The sequence below is a fragment of the Netta rufina genome (assembly GCF_964035555.1).
Source record: "Netta rufina genome assembly, chromosome: 2".
NCBI lineage: Eukaryota > Metazoa > Chordata > Aves > Anseriformes > Anatidae > Netta > Netta rufina.
Genome location: NC_140124.1, coordinates 40,976,805 through 40,997,258, shown reverse-complemented (window position 1 = coordinate 40,997,258; position 20,454 = coordinate 40,976,805). Strand labels below are relative to the sequence as shown.

The 20,454-nt window shown below is 35.6% G+C and overlaps 1 protein-coding gene across 1 annotated transcript in view; it reads left to right on the top strand.

The window, feature by feature from the left end:
* The window catches only part of TOP2B (DNA topoisomerase II beta), a gene marked incomplete at its 5' end in the record, with an annotated part of 62,360 nt that extends 42,224 nt beyond the window's left edge, over window positions 1-20,136 (top strand). Inside the window, 20 exons of the mRNA XM_084306719.1 lie at window positions 623-715; window positions 810-924; window positions 2,863-2,984; window positions 3,881-4,029; window positions 5,198-5,429; window positions 6,927-7,061; window positions 7,520-7,720; window positions 9,522-9,717; window positions 9,870-9,961; window positions 11,081-11,236; window positions 11,370-11,453; window positions 12,493-12,690; window positions 13,053-13,197; window positions 14,441-14,599; window positions 15,425-15,632; window positions 16,121-16,203; window positions 16,510-16,620; window positions 18,342-18,458; window positions 19,330-19,427; window positions 19,664-20,136. Of these exons, the coding sequence (XP_084162845.1) occupies window positions 623-715; window positions 810-924; window positions 2,863-2,984; window positions 3,881-4,029; window positions 5,198-5,429; window positions 6,927-7,061; window positions 7,520-7,720; window positions 9,522-9,717; window positions 9,870-9,961; window positions 11,081-11,236; window positions 11,370-11,453; window positions 12,493-12,690; window positions 13,053-13,197; window positions 14,441-14,599; window positions 15,425-15,632; window positions 16,121-16,203; window positions 16,510-16,620; window positions 18,342-18,458; window positions 19,330-19,427; window positions 19,664-19,825 (2,856 nt within the window). The 3' untranslated portion in view covers window positions 19,826-20,136. The remainder of the gene's footprint in view (window positions 1-622; window positions 716-809; window positions 925-2,862; window positions 2,985-3,880; window positions 4,030-5,197; window positions 5,430-6,926; window positions 7,062-7,519; window positions 7,721-9,521; window positions 9,718-9,869; window positions 9,962-11,080; window positions 11,237-11,369; window positions 11,454-12,492; window positions 12,691-13,052; window positions 13,198-14,440; window positions 14,600-15,424; window positions 15,633-16,120; window positions 16,204-16,509; window positions 16,621-18,341; window positions 18,459-19,329; window positions 19,428-19,663) is intronic.
* Window positions 20,137-20,454: the final 318 nt, after the last annotated feature.

Genomic DNA, 20,454 nt, shown 5'->3' with positions numbered 1-20,454 from the left:
TTGCTTTAAAGTGACGTCTTGTATTCATAAAGACTAAGGCCCTCAGTCAGCTGGCCTAAATTCTCATTTAGTCTTTTCATAAAATGTCATTTTTTTCAGGCTGTCAATTTTCTTTGAGGACCAGAGCCAATCACTCAGGAATAGCTACACATTATTGACATATGGTTGATAGTGCAAACAGGGCATGGAGAGGACAAGAGGAGTGGAGTATCTTTTATAATACCTGTGGTTAATTTTCTTGATGACAAATTAAATGATGAACCCAACCTTAGAATTATTTGTGGAAAGATCACAACAGCTTTAAACAAAGGACTACTCTGTTGTGAAGAGAGGAATAAGAATTATAACATTCGTCTAACTGCATACTGATTTCATGATAATCAGAGATGATCAGATGGGAGAGGTGTCAGTTAGAAAAACCCTCTGCAATAATGTCCAATAGGCCATGAACCAGTACTGCTGCTTAAACATAGGCATTAATTACTTGGTTTATTTTGTCCAAATAAATATTATTGAATACTTAATCAGCTAGTGCAGTACATATCAAATTGTGACTAAAGTAACGTGTATATTTACACAAACATGTACATGCTGATACTGTAGTAAACCTGATTTTTTTCAGGCCTTCAGTAAAAAGAAGATTGATGACCGGAAAGAATGGTTAACAAACTTCATGGAGGACAGGAGACAGCGTCGGCTACATGGTCTTCCTGAGGTGAGTCCTAAATAATGGTAATGAATCTATGATGAGATCTAAACATACTGTAGATTTGCATTGAATGAATAATGTATATGTGTTTTTTTTCCAGCAATTTTTATATGGTACAGCAACAAAACATTTAACTTACAATGACTTCATTAACAAGGAGTTGATCCTTTTCTCCAATTCAGACAATGAGAGATCTATTCCTTCCCTTGTTGATGGTAAGCTGATAGTTCATTGTGATTCCTTGGAGCATTCATTTTTATTGTTTTTTAAACTTGTGATTTATTTTGGAAATCAATGCATTCAGATAGGGAATAGTAGACTTCTATATTTTTGCTTAACATTCGTATGCTAAGAAGTTGCAATGTTTCTTCTGTATGGAAGCTTAAGCTGATGCTTTGCAGCCTTTTACCTAAACCAGACCTCTTCCCTGGGACAGTACAAGTGCTTTGCTTCTAGTTAAACAGTCAGAGAAAACAAGTCTTTTAAGTGCTTATAATAATTGCAATTCAAGTTGGGAGCTGAGGGTAGATGGTGTAAGAGTTTTCTCCCTTCAGTTGTATACCACCAGCATTGTTTTAGTGGTTAATGAACCTTCCTGTAATCTTGCTAGGGTTCTGTCAGTCAGATTTGCCAACTCTCCCCTTGCAATAGCATGAGCATGAAAAGAAGCAGCTCACTACGCACTATGTGCTTCATTTGTAAAACTGTCTCCAGACTTCATGAACAGAAATTTCTGCCTATATTGTAAATATGCATATTCTTACTAAGACATGAAAAAAAGTTCTTGAGGTTTTGTAAGCAAACAAAAAAAAAGATTTCTCTCCACTTTCCAATACACTTTTTATAGCAGAGGTGGCCAGCCTTCTTGACACTACAGACCAACACCAAAATATTCATGCAGCAAGTCTGTACAGAAATATAAGAAAATGAGAAAGGAACCTTAATATGTACACATACTATACTGCAAATCCACATAAATAACATGTATACATACTGTAATATAAACTGTGTGTTTATATATCTCTATATACATGTATACATTACACATTATGTACATAGTTGCCATCTGAGTCACTTCCAGTGTTAGCTGTAATTCTCCTTACTGGTCATGGGTCTGTGAACTGCTCAGAAGGTAGTACCTGAGCAGTGATTTCTGTTCTTCAGTATCACAGGTGATATATAACAAGCTAGTCTGTTGGCAAAAAATCTCAAAAAATATGAAGAGGAAGAACGCTGTGACCATCTCTTCACAGTTTTCAGTTACAACTTTCTTATTGGTGATTCTCCTGTGTAAAGGAAATCCTCTAGGTCTGTTCCTCTGAACAGATCTTTGCTATGTAAACATGATGCAGGTCCATTACAAAGAAAATTGAATTTTATGTATTTAAATGAAATGGAGATTGGAGTAATGTCTTTTTATCAATTTTTGCTCTTATGTTTGATGCATGTTATTAATGGAAATGTGTAGCAATACTGTAGTCCAGTTCAGTAGTGTGAGTTAAAACACAGAATAGATCAATAAGCATATTTTAGTTAGCAGTTCTAGATAATACACAGAAAAATGATGCAATCCCTTCCACAAAGATGTTGTAATTAAAGTATACTCTAAGTGTACCTAAACAGTAAAAGTAAATCAGAAGATCAAAGAGTCTGGCCTCTTTCTTAAAACTTTAAAAAATCTAAAAGGGAGATAGATAACATCTCTTTCTGTTGAATTTTAATGAGTATTTGAGAACTTAACAGAAATATCAGAGTGCTTTAAAATATGTGTAAGCTACAATTACAGTTGTCACTGCTGAATTTGTGTTGATTCTAAAGAAAAATGTGTTCTAAGGAAAGAAACAACTCTTGATTTGCAGATGTATATTTAGGATAAATTTGATATTCATTAGAACGATATTGTATGCTGCACAGTAATGACTGGCTAAAAGGGTTGTTTCCACTTTTCTGGTAACTTTTTCAGTTTTGTTAGATAATCATTTCTTTTATTTTGAAAGAACTGGGATACTCATTTGTTATTTTGTTAGTGTTACAGTATGTATTTATTTCCATTTAAATTTTAAGTTTCTTTCAAGAAATGAGAATAAGACAAAATTATTTCTTAAAAACCTGTGCTTGTGTATATGTTGAAAATTGGATATTATTCTTAATAGGTTTAAAACCAGGGCAGCGCAAAGTTTTGTTTACTTGCTTTAAGAGAAATGATAAACGTGAAGTAAAGGTTGCTCAGCTGGCTGGTTCTGTTGCCGAAATGTCAGCTTATCACCATGGGGAGGTGAGTATGAAGAACAGAAAAGTTGTGAGAATTTATAACCTATGTAAAATACTATAGAAATGTTTATTGTATTGAAATTGCAAACCTTTGGAATGAATCTACAAATCACAGGTTTATTTTTAAAGAATTTGAACTTAATTAGTATTTAAGTTATTTGAACTTAATCAGTGTTTAGCTTAATAAGACAACATGTTTCCATTCTTTCCAAGTCTTTGTGCACAGTGGTATCCTGAGTAGTTTGTGGGTTGTGGAGAAATGGTAGATAACTAATTACATGGTACACTTCTTTCAGATTCTCAATTACAGAAACTAAGTACTAGGGCAATTTTTTGTCTTGAACTAGAAATAAAGTCTTTTAAGGTAAGAAGAAGAGATACTGTTCTTCAAAAACCTGATGCAGTGTTGGAACAAAGATTATTGTATCTCCTATTTTGTTATGTTTATCTGAAGTATTAGCAAGAGCTGCAAAATTACAGAATCACAGAATTTCTAGGTTGGAAGAGACCTCAAGATCTCTCTCTGTCCCTTCCTCTTCCCCTTAAAAGTAATGAGTAGTAGTTTGTGCAGGAGAAAGTAAGCACAATCAATTTGTGCTGTTTTCATTCCTTCAGAAAAGGGCTTTAGAAACAATGGAGAAACTTACGGGGTTTTCAGGGTTTTCGTAAGAATAGAATTTAAGGACAGGGAGACAACATGGCTGTAAAAGAGAAAGCACTATCTTTTGCCAGTAGCTCCTGTAAGAGGTTTGCTATCTTGCTTTTGTAGGGAGACTACTTTTTTGAAATTGAAGTCAAGTTAGTCACACAATTCCTGGGAATTTAAGATATATGTTACTAGTTGATTAGGAAAGAGTTTATTTCTCTAATTTATTACTGTGAATATGTATTTTCTTGCAGCAAGCTTTAATGATGACTATTGTCAACTTGGCTCAGAACTTTGTTGGAAGTAACAATGTTAATCTGCTACAACCTATTGGTCAGTTTGGTACCAGGCTTCATGGTGGAAAGGATGCTGCCAGCCCTCGTTATATTTTCACCATGTTAAGGTAAATACAAATGTACAGCTAAACACATACTTCTGAAAAGCCTTGTTATCAAACTAATTCTTTCACAACATTGCAGAAGGGTTTTTTGTGTGAGAGAAACTGGGGATGATTGGAATATTTTGATGCATGTATGTGCTCAAATTCTGCCTTATATCTGTAAGTGTGTTTTTGCACCTAGATTGTTCTGCATAGATTTTTTATGCATTAGAGTGCTGTGGGAATTGTAGCTTTTAAGGAATTAAACTTTGATTTGTAAGTAGGAAGGTTGAAAATGTAGATCACTTAGGTCAACTGCCAATCTTAAATTGTGACTTCTTATAGAAGCACCTTTCAGTTTCTCTGTTCAGTGTGAAATCTACTAAGTTTTGCAAAGGAAAATGTATTGCCACCTGGTGATGAGTCCTTCAACTCAATGTTCTTTTGGAAGTTGAGAATGATTATTTTCCTTTCTGATGAGTGTCTTCATATCAAGCTAAATTACACATACACAGTTAATCATGAAAACCTTATTTAAGTGCTGATTTTTCACAGCCTTGAAATTATAATACCTTGAAATTCAATTTAACATGCAGTGTGTGAGAATTTCCTGTTAATTGTAAGCTTTATACATAAGTATCAGGATTTATTCCCCTCTTATATATGTTCTTTGTGTAGCAGCCTAGTTTTAGACATTCTCCTTTTCACACGAGGTGCTGGAAATTGTGTTCACCCAGGACAATTTCCTACATGAGCAGAAGGAGTCACCACTGTAGGATTTTTTTTCTTTTTTTTCTTTTTTTTCAGAAACTCAATGAACTTTTGCAAATACTTGCATACTGTGTTGCTTTATTATTGGGTGGGTGACTTACTGCCACATTGAACTGTGTGAATTCTGAATGCTTCAAAGAATGGTATTTCTGTTGATATTAAATGTTATCAATTATTAGTATATTGTGTACACGTATTACTGGGAAGGAAGCTAGTATCTGTTGTTAATATGCTATTCCATTGAGAAGAACTTTTTTTTTTTCCCTCAGGAGGTATGTATGTTGTATTTTCAGCTTCAGAAAGGCAAAGAGAAAAGAAGACATACAAACAGATCATATCTCGACCCCCTGACTGTTAAAGCATTGTGCACTTTACTTACAGGACTCCAGTTAAACCGTTTTCTTCTTTTTCTTTTTTAAAGCCCTTTAGCCAGGCTGCTTTTTCCATCAGTGGATGACAACTTGCTTAAATTCCTCTATGATGACAACCAGCGCGTAGAGCCTGAATGGTACATTCCCATCATTCCTATGGTTTTAGTAAATGGAGCTGAAGGAATTGGTACCGGATGGGCTTGCAAACTTCCAAACTATGATACCAGAGAGATTGTAAACAATGTCAGACGAATGCTGGATGGCTTAGATCCCCACCCTATGGTAAAAATAATAGTATATACTAGTATTTTATATGCTTGCTAAACAAACCTGATTTTATACATAGAAAATGTGTTCATATTGCTCTGTGAATGATTGGAATATCTGGCTTGGATTGTCCCAGTAATTCTGAGTAGGAGCTTTACTTGACTGTTGGGATGTGGCTGGGGAAATTCAACTTGAAGCAAAAAAAGTGCAATTTGTTTTTTTCAAATTATTTTGGAGGACTTTTCCTGTGGTCCGTTGACTGCAAGACTTTGAAGTTTTAAGTTTTACATGTAGTTATGCTGCATGGAAGTAGAGTAAAAAATTGTGCCACTCTTTCCTTTCTGAGGTACAACTACTTATCTTCAGCCAAATACAACATTTCCTCTGTCTTGTGCTTGAATTGTACTTCTACATATTTGTAAGCATAGGAGAAGATATTGTTACTGTTCCAAGAAAAGCAGCAGTAGCTTCTGCTCCTTCAGTTAAAACTTTACAAGAAGCCCTTGGAGGTGGTGTATACTTGAAAAAAAACTTTGGATAGTAAGAATATTTGTGTGAACCCAGAATCTCTGTAATTAACAGCTGAAATGCAAGCTTATTTAACCTTTACTTTACAACTAATGGATATTGGTACTTTGTGTTTAATAAGTCATAGAAGCAGAAACATCTCTACTTAGATCACAGTTCATTGCCTCTGAGCAAGTGTAAATTTTCATGACCTACTGAATTTCCTTTTGCAAATTCTTAGGAACAATAATTAGATTTTTTTAAATTAATGCAATCCATTGCCCTTCCTTTAGGACTCCTAGGCCTTCTGTGTAGTCTCACAGTCAATTGAAGCTTCACTGTGGTTGAAAGAGGCAGTTCTGCCTCCATCTAGCTCCTTTCTGTATGCTGGTATGTGTTTGTGGCTGCATGGTAAGCTGGATAAGGGAATCAATTCAGTTAAAAAAAAATAAAAAAATCCCCACCCTGTTAGTTAATTTTTAAACTGGATGGGTTCCACTATCTTTGCCAAACAGCACATGGATGAGAAAATGGCTAGGGGAGGTAACACCACTTCTCCACTTCTTTCAGTGCTGATGTAAAGCTATTGTGAGACTTGGGTGTTAATCTGCTTTCTGTCATGCCTTAGCTGCACTTGCAGTTTCCTGTAAAAACAAAACAAACAACAAAACAACAACAACAAAATCAGAAATTAAAAAAAAAAAAAAGAAAAAGAAAAGCCACCTTACTGGATTCAGCTGCATCTTCTTAATCATGTATCTACTCTGTAGACTATAAGATACTCATTTCTGTCACTTGCATGTGTGTATTCTGTTTTTTTCCATAATATTTTTGCTATGACTTAAGATTTCACAGGCATGAGAGGCTGGTTGATGGATTAGAGCAATATAAAGTGATAGCTGTATGATGTATGGGAAATAAATATTTTTTTAGCATCTTCTTATAAGATTTCTTACCATTCCACTGTTTTGTTTTTGTTTGTTTGTTTGTTTTTTGCAATTTCAGCTCCCAAACTACAAAAACTTCAAAGGAACCATTCAGGAACTTGGTCAAAACCAGTATGTAGTCAGTGGTGAAATATTTGTGGTGGACAGGAACACGGTTGAAATTACAGAGCTTCCTGTAAGAACATGGACCCAGGTAAGCAGCAGTTAAAGATACTTACATTAAAAAAAAAAAAAAAAAAACTTTATGTTAAATTACGTAATCCTACATAGATGACTTTTTTCTACTTCTGATCATTTTGCATACATGGAAGGAAACATGGTTTCATTCTTTTCTGTGCCTTTGTAGAAGATGTTTTTTTACTTGTGCCTTCTACTGTCCATACTACAGTGAATATCTGCTTCTCCTGCTGAGTTAATATATTTTTCTTTCCCTTTCTCTTTTGAGTAGACTTTCCTGTCCTTCTTGGATGCCTCTTATTTTTTTTCTAGTTCTAGCCTTCATTTCACAGGTTATACTGGTTCTGTAAATTATCACTGGTATCAGATGCGATACACACAGAGTTGAAATCTTAGGTTGATTGTTAGGTTGGTTTAAGGAATTATGAATTTTAAGAAGTGTTTCAGTTTTTGGTTGTATTTTTTTTTTAATAGGTGTACAAAGAACAAGTTCTAGAACCCATGTTGAATGGAACTGAAAAAACTCCAGCATTAATTTCTGACTATAAGGAATACCACACTGACACAACTGTGAAATTTGTTGTGAAGATGACAGAAGAAAAACTTGCACAGGCAGAAGCTGCTGGACTGCACAAAGTTTTTAAGCTTCAAACAAGTCTTACTTGTAATTCTATGGTAACTTTTTTATGTTTGGCTATCAGAATCCTTACAGTTGCTTGTTGTAAACTCGAATGTTTTTTGTAGTGGTTTTGGCATGAGACCAATTCTGTGCATGACTGAGCAAATCTCTCTTCATATTTTGCTGCTGCCAAGAAATAATTGTCAACTGTTTGAATTCATTCTTCCTGAAGATAATGCAAGTCTTGCTTTTTTGGTCACGTTGAGCCATGCCATTTGAATTTTAAAACTTCACTGGAACTGTGTGGGTATTGAACAGTACTGTGTATTTGAAATCATTTAAACAGTAGAAAAATTTATTACTGATGACAAATATTAATTCAATATGGATCAACAATCCCAATTTAGTCCTAATGGATCTTTCAAACCAAACTATACAGTCTCTGGGTAGTTAGTTTCCTATGACTGAAAACTTCCCATGCAGCTAGCCCAAAATGATTAATGTAAAGTTAATCATTCAAATAACTTTTCTGTATTATAATTAGATTTGAGTTTTAAACTTGAGACAAGTTCCATTTTCAAAATTGCACTTTATGCAGGACCTGTAATAGGATATCTGATGTTTCCACCAACATAACTCCCAGTTTAGGTTGTAAGGTATAGAAAATTCTATCCTTCAGCCGCTGAAGACGTAATGGTAATATAAATTACTTTATACTGATTCATTTTGTTTGTAGCAAGATGGGAGTAAGAATGTGAGTACACACACATGTATTTATTACAAGAGAGGCGCTTGAACTGTAATACAATTTCTGTCTGAATATTCCTAATAATCTGTCTTCACAGACTGGAAAAACCAGAATTCTAGTCTTTGTATGGCAGGTACTACTTTCAAACATCATCACAAAGCAAAACTACCAATACTGTTACCATTATGGTAACACATAAAAGCTATGTGAAAATAGGTTTAAATTTAATTAAAGACCATGTGACTGGGAGATGATAAAGGCCTTGCTCAAACGATTTCGTAGATTATTTTAGAAAAGAGAATATGCCAAATAAATTGATAGTACTTCTCACAGTTTTGAACAACCATATGAACTACTGTAAAAATCTGTCTTCAAATTAATGTTTTAGCAGATTACAACAATTTTTTCACCTCAAACCTGTATTCTCTGCTTTCTGTGTTTATGTAGGAATTCATCTATCCTAGTGTAAGCATCTTAAAAATTTAGATGCATACGTGAGCTAGTTCATTATTCATCCAATTCCCAAATAGATGCCTTAGACAGATGAATTGCTCTCTGGAGGGGCTTATTTCTTTCAGCTGACTATAGAGGGCGCCTAGGGTGACTAGTTCACCTCTAAATGTCTAAACTGGAGATGTCAGAAGTCAGGCAGGATTGATTCCACCAGTGTGTAAAAATGATTTCTTACTTTGTGCTTGAACTTGAAGGATTTCTGGAGTGTTTAAAGTGACAGTTTTCACAGCTGAATTTAGAGGTTATTAAAGATGCTCTTCAACTGTTACGTTAAATGGCTGTGAATCATCAAGTGATGCTGAGCTTGTGCTTTAGTATTTAGGTAAAATTAGACATTCAACTGAACTCAGGCATACTTCTCTATATCCCTGTTTTTCTGCTTGAAAGTATTACCATAAATCTTGTGTTAAATCTACGTCTTCAAAATAAAATCTATCCAGCTATATGTGCTCTATAGTTCCACGGTAAAGTTTGAGCTCACAGTCTACAGAATTCTGCTCTTCATATGATGCATGTATATGAGCAATAGAAATAAACTCTAACACAAAGCTTGAGTTATGCAGTCTCTCTCAAGCAGTATATTATGTATTTTATAGGTGCTATTTGATCATATGGGATGTTTAAAGAAGTATGAAACAGTGCAAGACATTTTGAAGGAGTTCTTTGATTTGCGATTACATTATTATAGTTTGCGCAAGGAATGGCTTGTGGGAATGTTGGGTGCAGAATCTACAAAACTTAACAACCAAGCTCGCTTCATTTTAGAGAAGATACAAGGAAAAATTACCATAGGTGAGTAAATACTCTGTAAAACGTGAGTTAGAATTGATAACAGTAGGGGAAAATGTGGAATTTATTTAAAAATAGTAAAACATTCTTGCATGTAAGATGCTTATTTTCAAGACATTTATTTATTTATTTTTGATTGTGTGTGTATCTTGTAGAGAATAGATCGAAAAGAGATTTGATTCAGATGTTGGTCCAGAGAGGTTATGAATCTGATCCAGTTAAAGCCTGGAAAGAAGCACAGGAAAAGGTAATGATCTGAAATCTCTGGATGCATTTGATGCTATTGTTATAAATGATACTCGTTTTTTCAGATGTTTGTTTTCTAGTCGTCTAACTTATGACACAGCACTTGAAAAAGATTATTCATTACTCCTTCTCATTGGCTTCCATTCTAACAAATATAAACTCATATAGAAATATTGTTGCATAATATTGGTAATGTACATAGATAATTCTAAGACGAAAACTAGGTAAGGGTTGCAAATGAGAACGCAGACGACTGAATTTTCTAATCAAAACTGGCAACTTGACTTCTGACTGGATGATACGCTAAATGCTACATCAGTTATTCCAGATTTAAAACTGATATTTCCCTTATTATTTGTCACATTATAGTAAACACAATTATTTATATAGAACCTATATAGAACCTATTAATCGGTTTTCTGGAATGAAACTTGAATATTGTAAAGCTATGACTCTTGAAGTTACCTACAAGTGACTCAGACAGTTTTTTTTATTGCTCCAAAAGAATGACAAGTTTAATTTCATACTTTAGTACAGGAAGATGAAACTGCTTGCAAATTTTTGTCAACTACTACTTTTCTGGGCCATTACCACTGCTTTTGGCTATTTATTTTTCATTTTTCATTTGATTTGTTTTGCATTTTTTTATTACTACTGTATTTTAACTCCACGCAGTATAGTATTTTATAGCAAAACTATCATTAAGAGAAATTTTGATCCACCTTCAAGCCACAACTCTTACGTTCAAGGTTATTTTAGCAGATTGTATAGAAAAACACTGTGCTAATTTCTAAAGAAACAGATGTACATGCATATCCAAAGGGCAAAGGACTCCAGCCTATGTGAGATACAGAGGAGGGTACCAATTTCTGCGCCTAACAGGATACAAGGCATATGGCTAGCATTAGGTTCAGCTGTATTTTCTTAAATCAATGATTAAACAATACAACTATAGAAAGGGACAGGAACATGGGGTTTTGGAAAGGTACAGAAAAGTGTTTGTGTCATTGAATCTGTGAGGAAACACCTTACTACTCCAGCAAAGTGTTTTGGAGGAGTGTTAAGTAGATGCATAGAGCTAAGATTATTAATGCTTCTAAAACTGAATGTTTCACTTTAGGCAGCAGAAGAGGAGGACCCGCAGAACCAAAATGATGATGCATCCTCTGCTTCTGGCTCAACTTCTGGCCCTGATTTTAACTACATCTTAAACATGTCTCTGTGGTCGCTTACAAAAGAGAAAGTAGAAGAGCTAATTAAACACAGAGATTCAAAGGTTGGTACGCTGTGGGAGGCTTGTTCTGAAATGATTTAGTAATTACTGATGTTTCTAATTACCATGTTCAGTTTAGATAGTATTTACTTTGGCTGTAACTTAGTAACTTCTATGTTCTATTTTCACATTTTAGGAGAGAGAACTAAATGACCTTAAAAGGAAATCTTCATCAGATCTCTGGAAAGAAGACTTAGCAGCTTTCGTTGAAGAGCTTGAAGTATGTTTTACATATCTTTCTAAAAATATGTATTAAAAATAAGCAAAAATTAATAATAATAAAGAAGAACACATTTTGAATTAAAAACAGATGGTCCTCCAAATATAGGGAAAAGTGGGAAATCAGTTTTGGATAATTGAGTTCCTAGTTGTGGTCCTCAGGGATTTTTTCTTACATCTATACAATATCATGGTTTTTCCAAGTCAGTGAAAGGAAAATTACCAGAAGCAAATACGTTTTTTGATGACACAAAGATTGAGAGTTGTAACTAGGAATAGTAATAATAATAGCAGTTGTACGTGTTCTAATCAGTTGTGAGGCAGTAAGCATTGTCAAATGCAAAGCAGTACATCTAGGAACAAAGCACGTAGACTATAAATATCAGATGAGGGTCTTTTACCTTGCCTCATTAGCAACTCTGGAAAAAGTTAAATGCATATTGGTGGGTAACTTGCTGAGCCTCAGTTTTCAGTGTTGCCAGAAAGTGGATGATGTAATCTTTTTGAGGTAGCACAGGATGATATAAATAAGGTATTTATTTTATTTATTTATTTTATTTCTCTGTGCGTTCGTTGTGCAGCTGTAATTCAAGGTATTCTGTTCTGAAGTCTCCTTTTCAGCTATATGTTGATATTGTGAAAGAAGCTGATGAAAGGACTGAAAAATGTGCCTTGCAGAAATTACTCTAAAAGCCAGTTTCTTGCTTTAAGTGACAAAAGATTGAAAAGTTACATCAGTACCTAGATATGTATATGAGGAACAAAATAGATAGATAAAGATTTTCAATCCAGCAGTGTCCAAAAGTTCATGCTTACTTAGGCTTGAATGAAAGTATAATTTTTAACTGCATGGGGTAATTAAGAACTTACTAAGATCAAGTGGTTGTTTTTTCATTACTAGAATGTGTATTATAATTCATCTGACAATTAAGGGAAGTCTTATGCTCCATGTTAAGAAATTAATCATAAATAACCACTGTGTTCCGCTTTGTCCTTAATAAAAAAGATTTTTTTTCTCCCCCCCACACGTTGTTTGTCAGAAAGTAGAAGCACAGGAAAGAGAAGATGTTTTGGCTGGCATGGTTGGCAAACCAATAAAAGGTAAAGTTGGTAAACCCAAGATGAAGAAACTTCAATTGGAAGAGACCATGCCATCACCGTTTGGTAGAAGAATAGTTCCACAGATTACATCTGCAATGAAAGCAGATGCCAGTAGGAAACTGCTGAAAAAGAAAAAGGTAAATCAAACCAGTGTTGTAGTTACAATTATTTAAATTATTATTATTTAAACACTGTATTTTTCTATGCTGGTAACATAAGTCCAAGCCACTAGAACCCACTAATGCTCTTTATAATGTTCAGCTGCCTTAATGCACGGAAAAGTTAATACTGGATATCTTTTCTTTTGTGTTTGAAAGTCTCTTTTGACTACTTATTGTTGAGGTGCTTTTGTTAATTTTTTTTTCCTTCCAAGACTATTCAACAACTGTTAATGGAGTAGTCTACTTTCATTTATTATGTTCTACAAAGTTGTATTGCAGTTTTATCTTGAAATTTTAAAGGTATAATTTTATTTTGCGCAACTCTTTTATATTTTTAGGGTGATACTGATTCTCTAGCAATAAAAATGGAATTTGATGAAGAATTTGGTGGTGCACAAGCTGAGGGTGGTGGGGATGACTCACTGAATACGACAGCCTCAGCAACTAAAACCCCCAAAATTAAGAGAGAGAAGAAGGAGCCTGGTAAGATCCTTACACAGTCATCATTAAGCTTAAATGAATACTAATTTTGCATTAAGCATATTTTTTATATATTTAATAGGAGGTTGGAACTAGGTGATCTTTAAGGTCCCTTCCAACCTGAGCCTTTCAATGATTCTGTGATGATTCTATATTTTTAACATGGTGGGAAGGGAATTATACCCATGTTAATCACTATTTCATCTGCTTTTCTTCCTTAAAGAGATGCGTGGAAATACTTGAAGCACTTTGGCATTACAGCATACGTAGAGATTAACAGCAGATGTAGTAAATGCTTAAGTTAAATATGTTGTCACTTCTATTATTGTTCTCTGCTTTTACTAACTTACTGAAATTTCTGTTAAGTGAACTGCTTTTCTGAGGGTGGGGATTGATTTTCTACATCTGATTTTGAGGGGGAGTTCTAAATCTTGTTCTAAATCTTCTATGTAGAATGAAATAGATAAGTAGAAAAAAACAGATTATTTTTAACATAATTAGATTAATTCTGTTTAAACAGAAATTCCTACCTTGTTTGTCCTCTGACATGGAAGGATCAGCACTGACCTTCAGTCTCAGTGTAATAGTACAGGCTGTAGAACTTGACTGAAGACATCTATTTCTGATTGACATATTCAGTCATTCTGACTGTTTACAAGTATGCAGGTTATGGCTTGGCTTAATAAATTAACCGAGTACAGTTATGACTGAGTTGTCTACATGAAGCTCAGATCCACCCTAGCCAGTGTTGAGCCAGAGCCAATTAGCCCAACTTGACCTGAGCTTGCCCTGCAGTTGACTGACTTGTATCCCCCAATATCCCCTCTCTGCTTCCCATGTTAATTGGATTTTTCCCATAGCTGTTTGTGATCCTGTTCCCTGAATAATGGAAAACTGTGCTTTTCCTGGAAAATCCCAGCAACCTTTAAAAAATTGAAATTTGCACAAGAGCTAAAACTTCAAATAAGAGACTTTTAAGTTTTTCTGTCATAAAACAAATATGTTTGGCAGCAGCAGGTCAGGTTCTGTGTGAAATTATTTCATCACATTGTTAAATTTTCCTTCAGGAAGTAGAAGAAAATTTATGATGTTTAAAGGAAAGTTTTTTAAGATAAATTATATTAAGTTTATGCATCATAAGCAATTAGAAAAGGCGAAGTGTCTTTCTGTTTTTTTTGTTTGTTTGTTTGTTTTTCCACTTTTCTTCCCTTCCCCTGACTGTAACAGATGCTTTAACTTGTTACAGGCACTAGAGTAAGAAGAACACCATCATCTACAAAATCCAGTGGAAAAAAAGTGAAGAAACGAAACCCATGGTCAGATGATGAATCCAAGTCTGAAAGTGATTTAGAAGAGAATGAGCCTGTGATTATTCCAAGAGACTCTCTTCTTAGGAGAGCTGCAGGTACCCAAGCTTTCGTGAAATGTGCATTGTGACCGAAAATTTAAACTACATACCTCCATTCTCATTTGACCACAGCATTCTATTGGGACTTTATCTCCTACAGATAGCTTGCGTTATATTTTTTTCACTGTGATGATTCCAGAAAACCTCTTAATGGCAGAACCAGGAATTGCTACAGAAGCAACTGTAACTTTGTCCAGAAATCTTTTACTTTATCCAATACAATAGAATAGAAATTACTCACCAAAAAAAAAAAAAAAAAAAAAAAAAAGGACACTAATGCAGTTATCTTGTCAAACAAGGAAGCAAGACAATGTTTGACAAAACAATCCCAAAACTGTAATGGCTAAAAAATAAAATAAAATAAAAATCAGAACAGTCTAGGAAAGTCAGAAGTACCAGAGTCTGAAAGTTTTAAAAATATCTAAATATTTGATAGTTTAAAAAAAAAAAAAAAAAAAGATTTTTCTGGAAAATTGTTGATAGATTTTTCAAGCTCTTGATTAGGAAGAATGTTCAAATGATATAGTGAAAACTTTGATTGTAAGTGAAGGATTCTTATTCCTTAAACGTGCTTCTACAGTGATGTCTTCATAACGCCATAAGCTGAAGGTACCTGAGCAAGCCACAAGAGGTGTCAGACATTTCATTGCAGTTTAAAACATACACCTCTATTCTTCCAGACTCAAACAAGTTTCTTTTCCCCCACGCGTTTTGTCTTGTATAATCTGAGGCATGGGTTGTGTAGTGACTTCCACTTTATTTTATTTATGTAGTAACATAACCAGCTATCTTGAAATGTGTAAATATATATTTTTCTTTCAGCTGAGAGGCCCAAATATACTTTTGACTTCTCAGAAGAAGAAGATGATGCCGATGATGATGATGATGCCAACAATAACAATGATTTGGATGAACTTAAAGTAAAAGCTTCTCCAGTTACAAATGATAGAGAGGATGAGTTTGTTCCCTCAGACAGTTTAGAAAAAGATGAATATGACTTCTCCCCAGCTAAATCAAAGCCATCTCCAGAGTAAGTACTGGAACTCAGCAGTATTTATGTTCTCATAATTTTTTTATATGTATAAGTCCTTAAACAAAACATCGATCAATTATTAATCTACATGTGCCTTGTAAAATAAAATTTATACATTGCTGGGGAGGAATGAAAGTCTTCGCATTGCAATTGACCAGTACAGGGGAAAACGTGACTTACCCATCAAGAATAAAGTGCCAGTAATGTCATCCGTTAAAATGCTTTCAAGTAACATTTTCTGGTGTTCCTTCTTGAACCAGCTTGGTATAGAGAGCTATTGATAAAAATGTAGTACTGTTAATTTTAAATGCTTACAGTACATGACTGGAAAGTGATTTTAAGAATTTGACTGCTGCAAGCATACACAAAGATGGTAGAAATGCATTGTAGTGCCCAAAGAGGAATTTAATCTCTTATAGACACTATAATGTCTCATTATTTCAGTATGTAGTTAATGCAATTTCTTGTTGTTTCTTGTTTGGAAGGAGGAAAACGTCTCAAGAGAAGAAAAATCAAGATTTTGGGAACATCTTCTCTTTCCCATCTTACTCGCAGAAGACAGATGATGGTGAGCTTGTTTTCACTGATCTATTTGCCATTAGCAACTGTTATGGACTGTGTTAGGGGATTTATGTTGTTAACACAAAACTCATGAAGTAGTTGTAGAAGAAAGATGTTGAGATTTATAAAGGGGAAAGAGGTTCTGATCCTTAGAGGAACATAGCTTGTATCACAGATAAGAAAATCACAGTACATCCATAGCCTAGCTGTAGTATCAGAGGAATGTTTCTGTTAGATTGAATTTGACTTACCGATGAATGATTTTAAATATGCAGTGAACAAATCTTAATTTAAACATACTCTGTGATTATAGATACAACAAAATTGGACAGTGATGAAGAGGATTCTACTCCTGTTTTCTCTTCATCTTTCACCCCAAAACAAGCAGAGAAAATTCCAAGTAAAACAGTAGCTGCTAAAAAAGGTAAGTGTAGGATTATCCCATAAGTCAATCCTTTTTAAAAAAACTCTTCCACCTTTGAATCATCTCTTTACATCTTAAAAGTGTTTTTACATCTTTGCCCAAATTATTCATGATCACAGTTTGATGATCATGGTTTGTTTGACAGTGCAGTGATAACCTAACGTGCTTAGTTCTTGGTCAGCTAGTCTCCTTCTAGTCATCTCCTCAATTCTGTGTCCATCGTCATGCCCTGTGTCAGCAGCCTGTTCAAAACCCATCTTCTGGCATTGCAATATTCCATTCACTCACCCTCACGCTGGGGGGTGCCCATTGTGTAGCTGAAACAATTATTCCAGACAGCTGTTTGATTTTCTGTGACTTCAGAGCTTGGATTTGTGAGGACAGGAAGCTGAAACTAAAGAACTACTTGTTCTGCCTTGCTGTCTGTACAGTCACATCCCCTTCTCAGAGAAGGGAACATAAAAGAATAGAAAGGAAAATAAGGGATTAGGTAGGAGTTCAGTTTCTTTTCAGACTTCAATCAATTTGAGATGAAATCTCCTGATCTCTGGTGTGCACTACAGAGGATCAAGAGACTGCTGAGCTTGCTTTCCATGCACTCTTTGAGAGGCCTGTGGTTCTAGTGCTTTATAGTAAGCCTAAGAGAAATCCCCAAACCAGTCGTACTCTCTGATTGTAAGCAGCTGCTCGCCTTGAATAGCACAGCTGTCAGATTCCAGCAGTGAGAAGTCCCCTGCGCATCAGCTGTGGGACTGACTCTGTTCCTGAGCCTTCTGCCAAAAATGTGGGCTTCTTGAGAGCGTGCATACCTTGACGTCAGTGCGAACTTCCATTTTATGTCATGGTACCAAGCGGAGAGCTTGGCTCTCCTGATCAGGCCTAGTTGCTGTCCGTGATCCTTCCCAGTTGTACGGTGCAGGAACCACTAAGACAGTGGCTCAGAAGCCCACTGGGAGGGAGATGAGTGTTCTGGAAGCCATGGACACTATTACTTTAGCTCCAGGTGCCATTTAAGAGTTCTGTCATCTTTGGATTTGCTGTTCTGCGAGAGAACTCATCCCCAGGAGATGACCAGTGACGACAGGCTCAGTTTCTCGGGGGGGTACAAGCAGTGTTTGTGGCAGCGTATCGTGCTGCTCTTTCATTCCCCGGTTACTTCCTTCTCCCGAATTCCTGGTTTGTCAGCCACAAGCCTGCACCTCTTCTAACATCAGTTAACAGAATCTGAAGACTCGGGGCCAACTGAACACAGCTACATCTCACGGCTTATCTGCGGGGGTAGTGCTTGGCAGTGGAGCACACTTTGCTTCAACATCACCAAAGTAAAATAGTAAGCCAACGTCAGGGGCTGAGGTTTAGGTGTCCTCCTACAGCACTGTATAGGTTTTGGCCAGGTAATTGTGCCTTGCACAATGCCTTGTGCTGTTCGTATGAAATTTGCCTACTAAAAGATGAAAGAGTATTTAATTCAAGGCACTGGAATGGACTGAAGGCACTGATACCCCTTAATTAGAGTGTGACAAAGAAAACCGCCTGTTTATTTCTCACTGTTTTAGCATACAAGTTAAAATTTGTTTTTGCCATGTGCAGAAACTGCTCCTCTCATTTTAATATCTGCCATTCATGCTGTAATATCTGCCATTTATGCTGTAACCTAATAAAATTGAATACTTTAACCAGTATATGAATTTAACACATTTGGTATCTCTAACTTCCAACAGCAAAAGTAGATGCGCCACCTAAACCCAAAAGGGCTCCCAAGGCCAAGAAGGTGGAAACTATAAACTCTGACTCGGATTCAGAATTTGGCATTCCAAAGAAGACCGCAGCACCCAAAGGTAAGAATTCTGGTGTAATGCTGACAAGCAGCACGCAAGGCTGTGAGCTCTGTCATGATGGGGTCGTGATGACTTTCAAAAGGCAGTAGAAGCAGTCTCTAAGCGTAGAACCTCGTTGGTTTATTAGTAAATGAATCACCAGTGGATTACTCAGCCATGAGCTTTTTGTGCGACAAGTTTACCAGCTTTTGACAATCAATAATGTGAACTTTTGATCTGACCTTAACTGCTTGGAATGCATTTAATAACTTCAAACCCCTGCGAATCGCTCAGCTCCTCTCTTGGGTGCTGCTTAGTTTCATTCTTTGATCTCAACTTTATACGAGTCAGTAAAATGTTGGTAACTCTAATAGGTAAGATTTTCTGGCTCTTGTTGGCATCCCGTTCTCAGATGCCACGGTCCTCAGAAGAGAGTGATAGCAGCACATCAGCATACCAGTGATTTGATCAGAACCGTTCATAAAGGCAAAGGATGTGTCGCTGCTGGTGGCTGCAGTTTGCAGTAAATTTACTGAGCTGTGAAGGTGAATTAAATGCTGCATAATTAGCACAGAAGGCTACTGAGGACTTGCGGTGCACCAGGAATCTGGAAGTTTAGCTAATGAAGTTTGGGCCTGTCTTGAACCAGCAGCATGAATTGATAGCGTGAATGGTAACTGCAGAAATATGAAAGATTTAAACTGGGAATATTAAATATGTTGTATTTTACTGCTGTTGTGAAGATGGTTAAGCTGTAAACTAAATTTCATCTTTAACATGTAGACATTACTAAAATGTAGTACTTTCACATTTGTTCAGTTTGCTGAATGTTGTTTATTTAAAAAAAAAAAAAAGAAAAAGAAAAAGTCAATTTATATATTCTCCATCCTAGGAAAAGGTAGAGGGGCAAAGAAAAGGAAAGCATCCAGTTCAGAAAATGAAGGTGAATACAACCCTGGGAAGAAGACACCTAAATCCACACCAAGCAAGGTCAGTTTCCGCTACAGTCCATTCTTCTTGTAAAATAGTAATAATTATTATTATAATAATACTGTAGGGATCACTTTAGCTGAAAGGTACGTGTTCGTACTGTGGTTTGCTGATACAGCACCCGGGGAGTAGGTGTGGTCAGGCAGTAGGTGTTAGGGAAGGTTTGCTTCAGTTGTGAATGTTCGAATGCAGCATGCGCAGAGCTTCACAACTGATTTGTCTTTTCTTTTCCAAAGAAATCTAAGAAGGCCGCTTTCGACCAGGATTCGGATGTGGAAATCTTTCAGTCAGGCTTTGCCTCTGAAACAGCCCCGAAGCCCCGGACAGGCCGGGCTAGAAAAGAAGTAAAATATTTTGCAGAGTCTGATGAAGATGATGATTTTGATATGTTTAATTAAGTGCCCAAAGAGCACACAAATGTTTTCCAACAACTATCTTGTGTTGTCCTTTTGTCCCTTCTGTCGCAAACTTTTGTACATTTGACTTATTTTATGTGATAATGTAATTGATGGTTTTTATTATTGTGTGTAGGCATTTTAACATTTTGTTCTTACACCTACAGTTTTATGCTCTTTTTTACTCATTGAAATGTCATGTATTTGTCTGACTGGCTTGTAGAGATGTTCTAGACAGCTGTGCTAAAGCACATTTTAATTGTCATGGTTGCAAACAGCAAACCTGCTTTTTGAAATGAAGTTTAAACATTAAAAAATGGAAAACTATCTTGTGTGTGTGCGTGTGTAAAATTTGGACTATTTCTACGCAGGTTTTTTTAAAATAAATATATTTTATTCTTTGCCAGGAGACTCCATGGAAAAAGGTAAACAGTATATGAACATAGAAAGCATTGTTAAACAATCTCAATGTACAAACAGAGCCAGTGAAAGTACATCACAGACTTGCTAGAATATATAAAAAAAAATCCACTAGTGCTTTAAATGAAACCTAAGAAACTGACACTTTAAATCTGTTAACCATTCTACCACAGTTTTCACTCTGCTTCATGGTGATTTATCAAGGCCAAGAA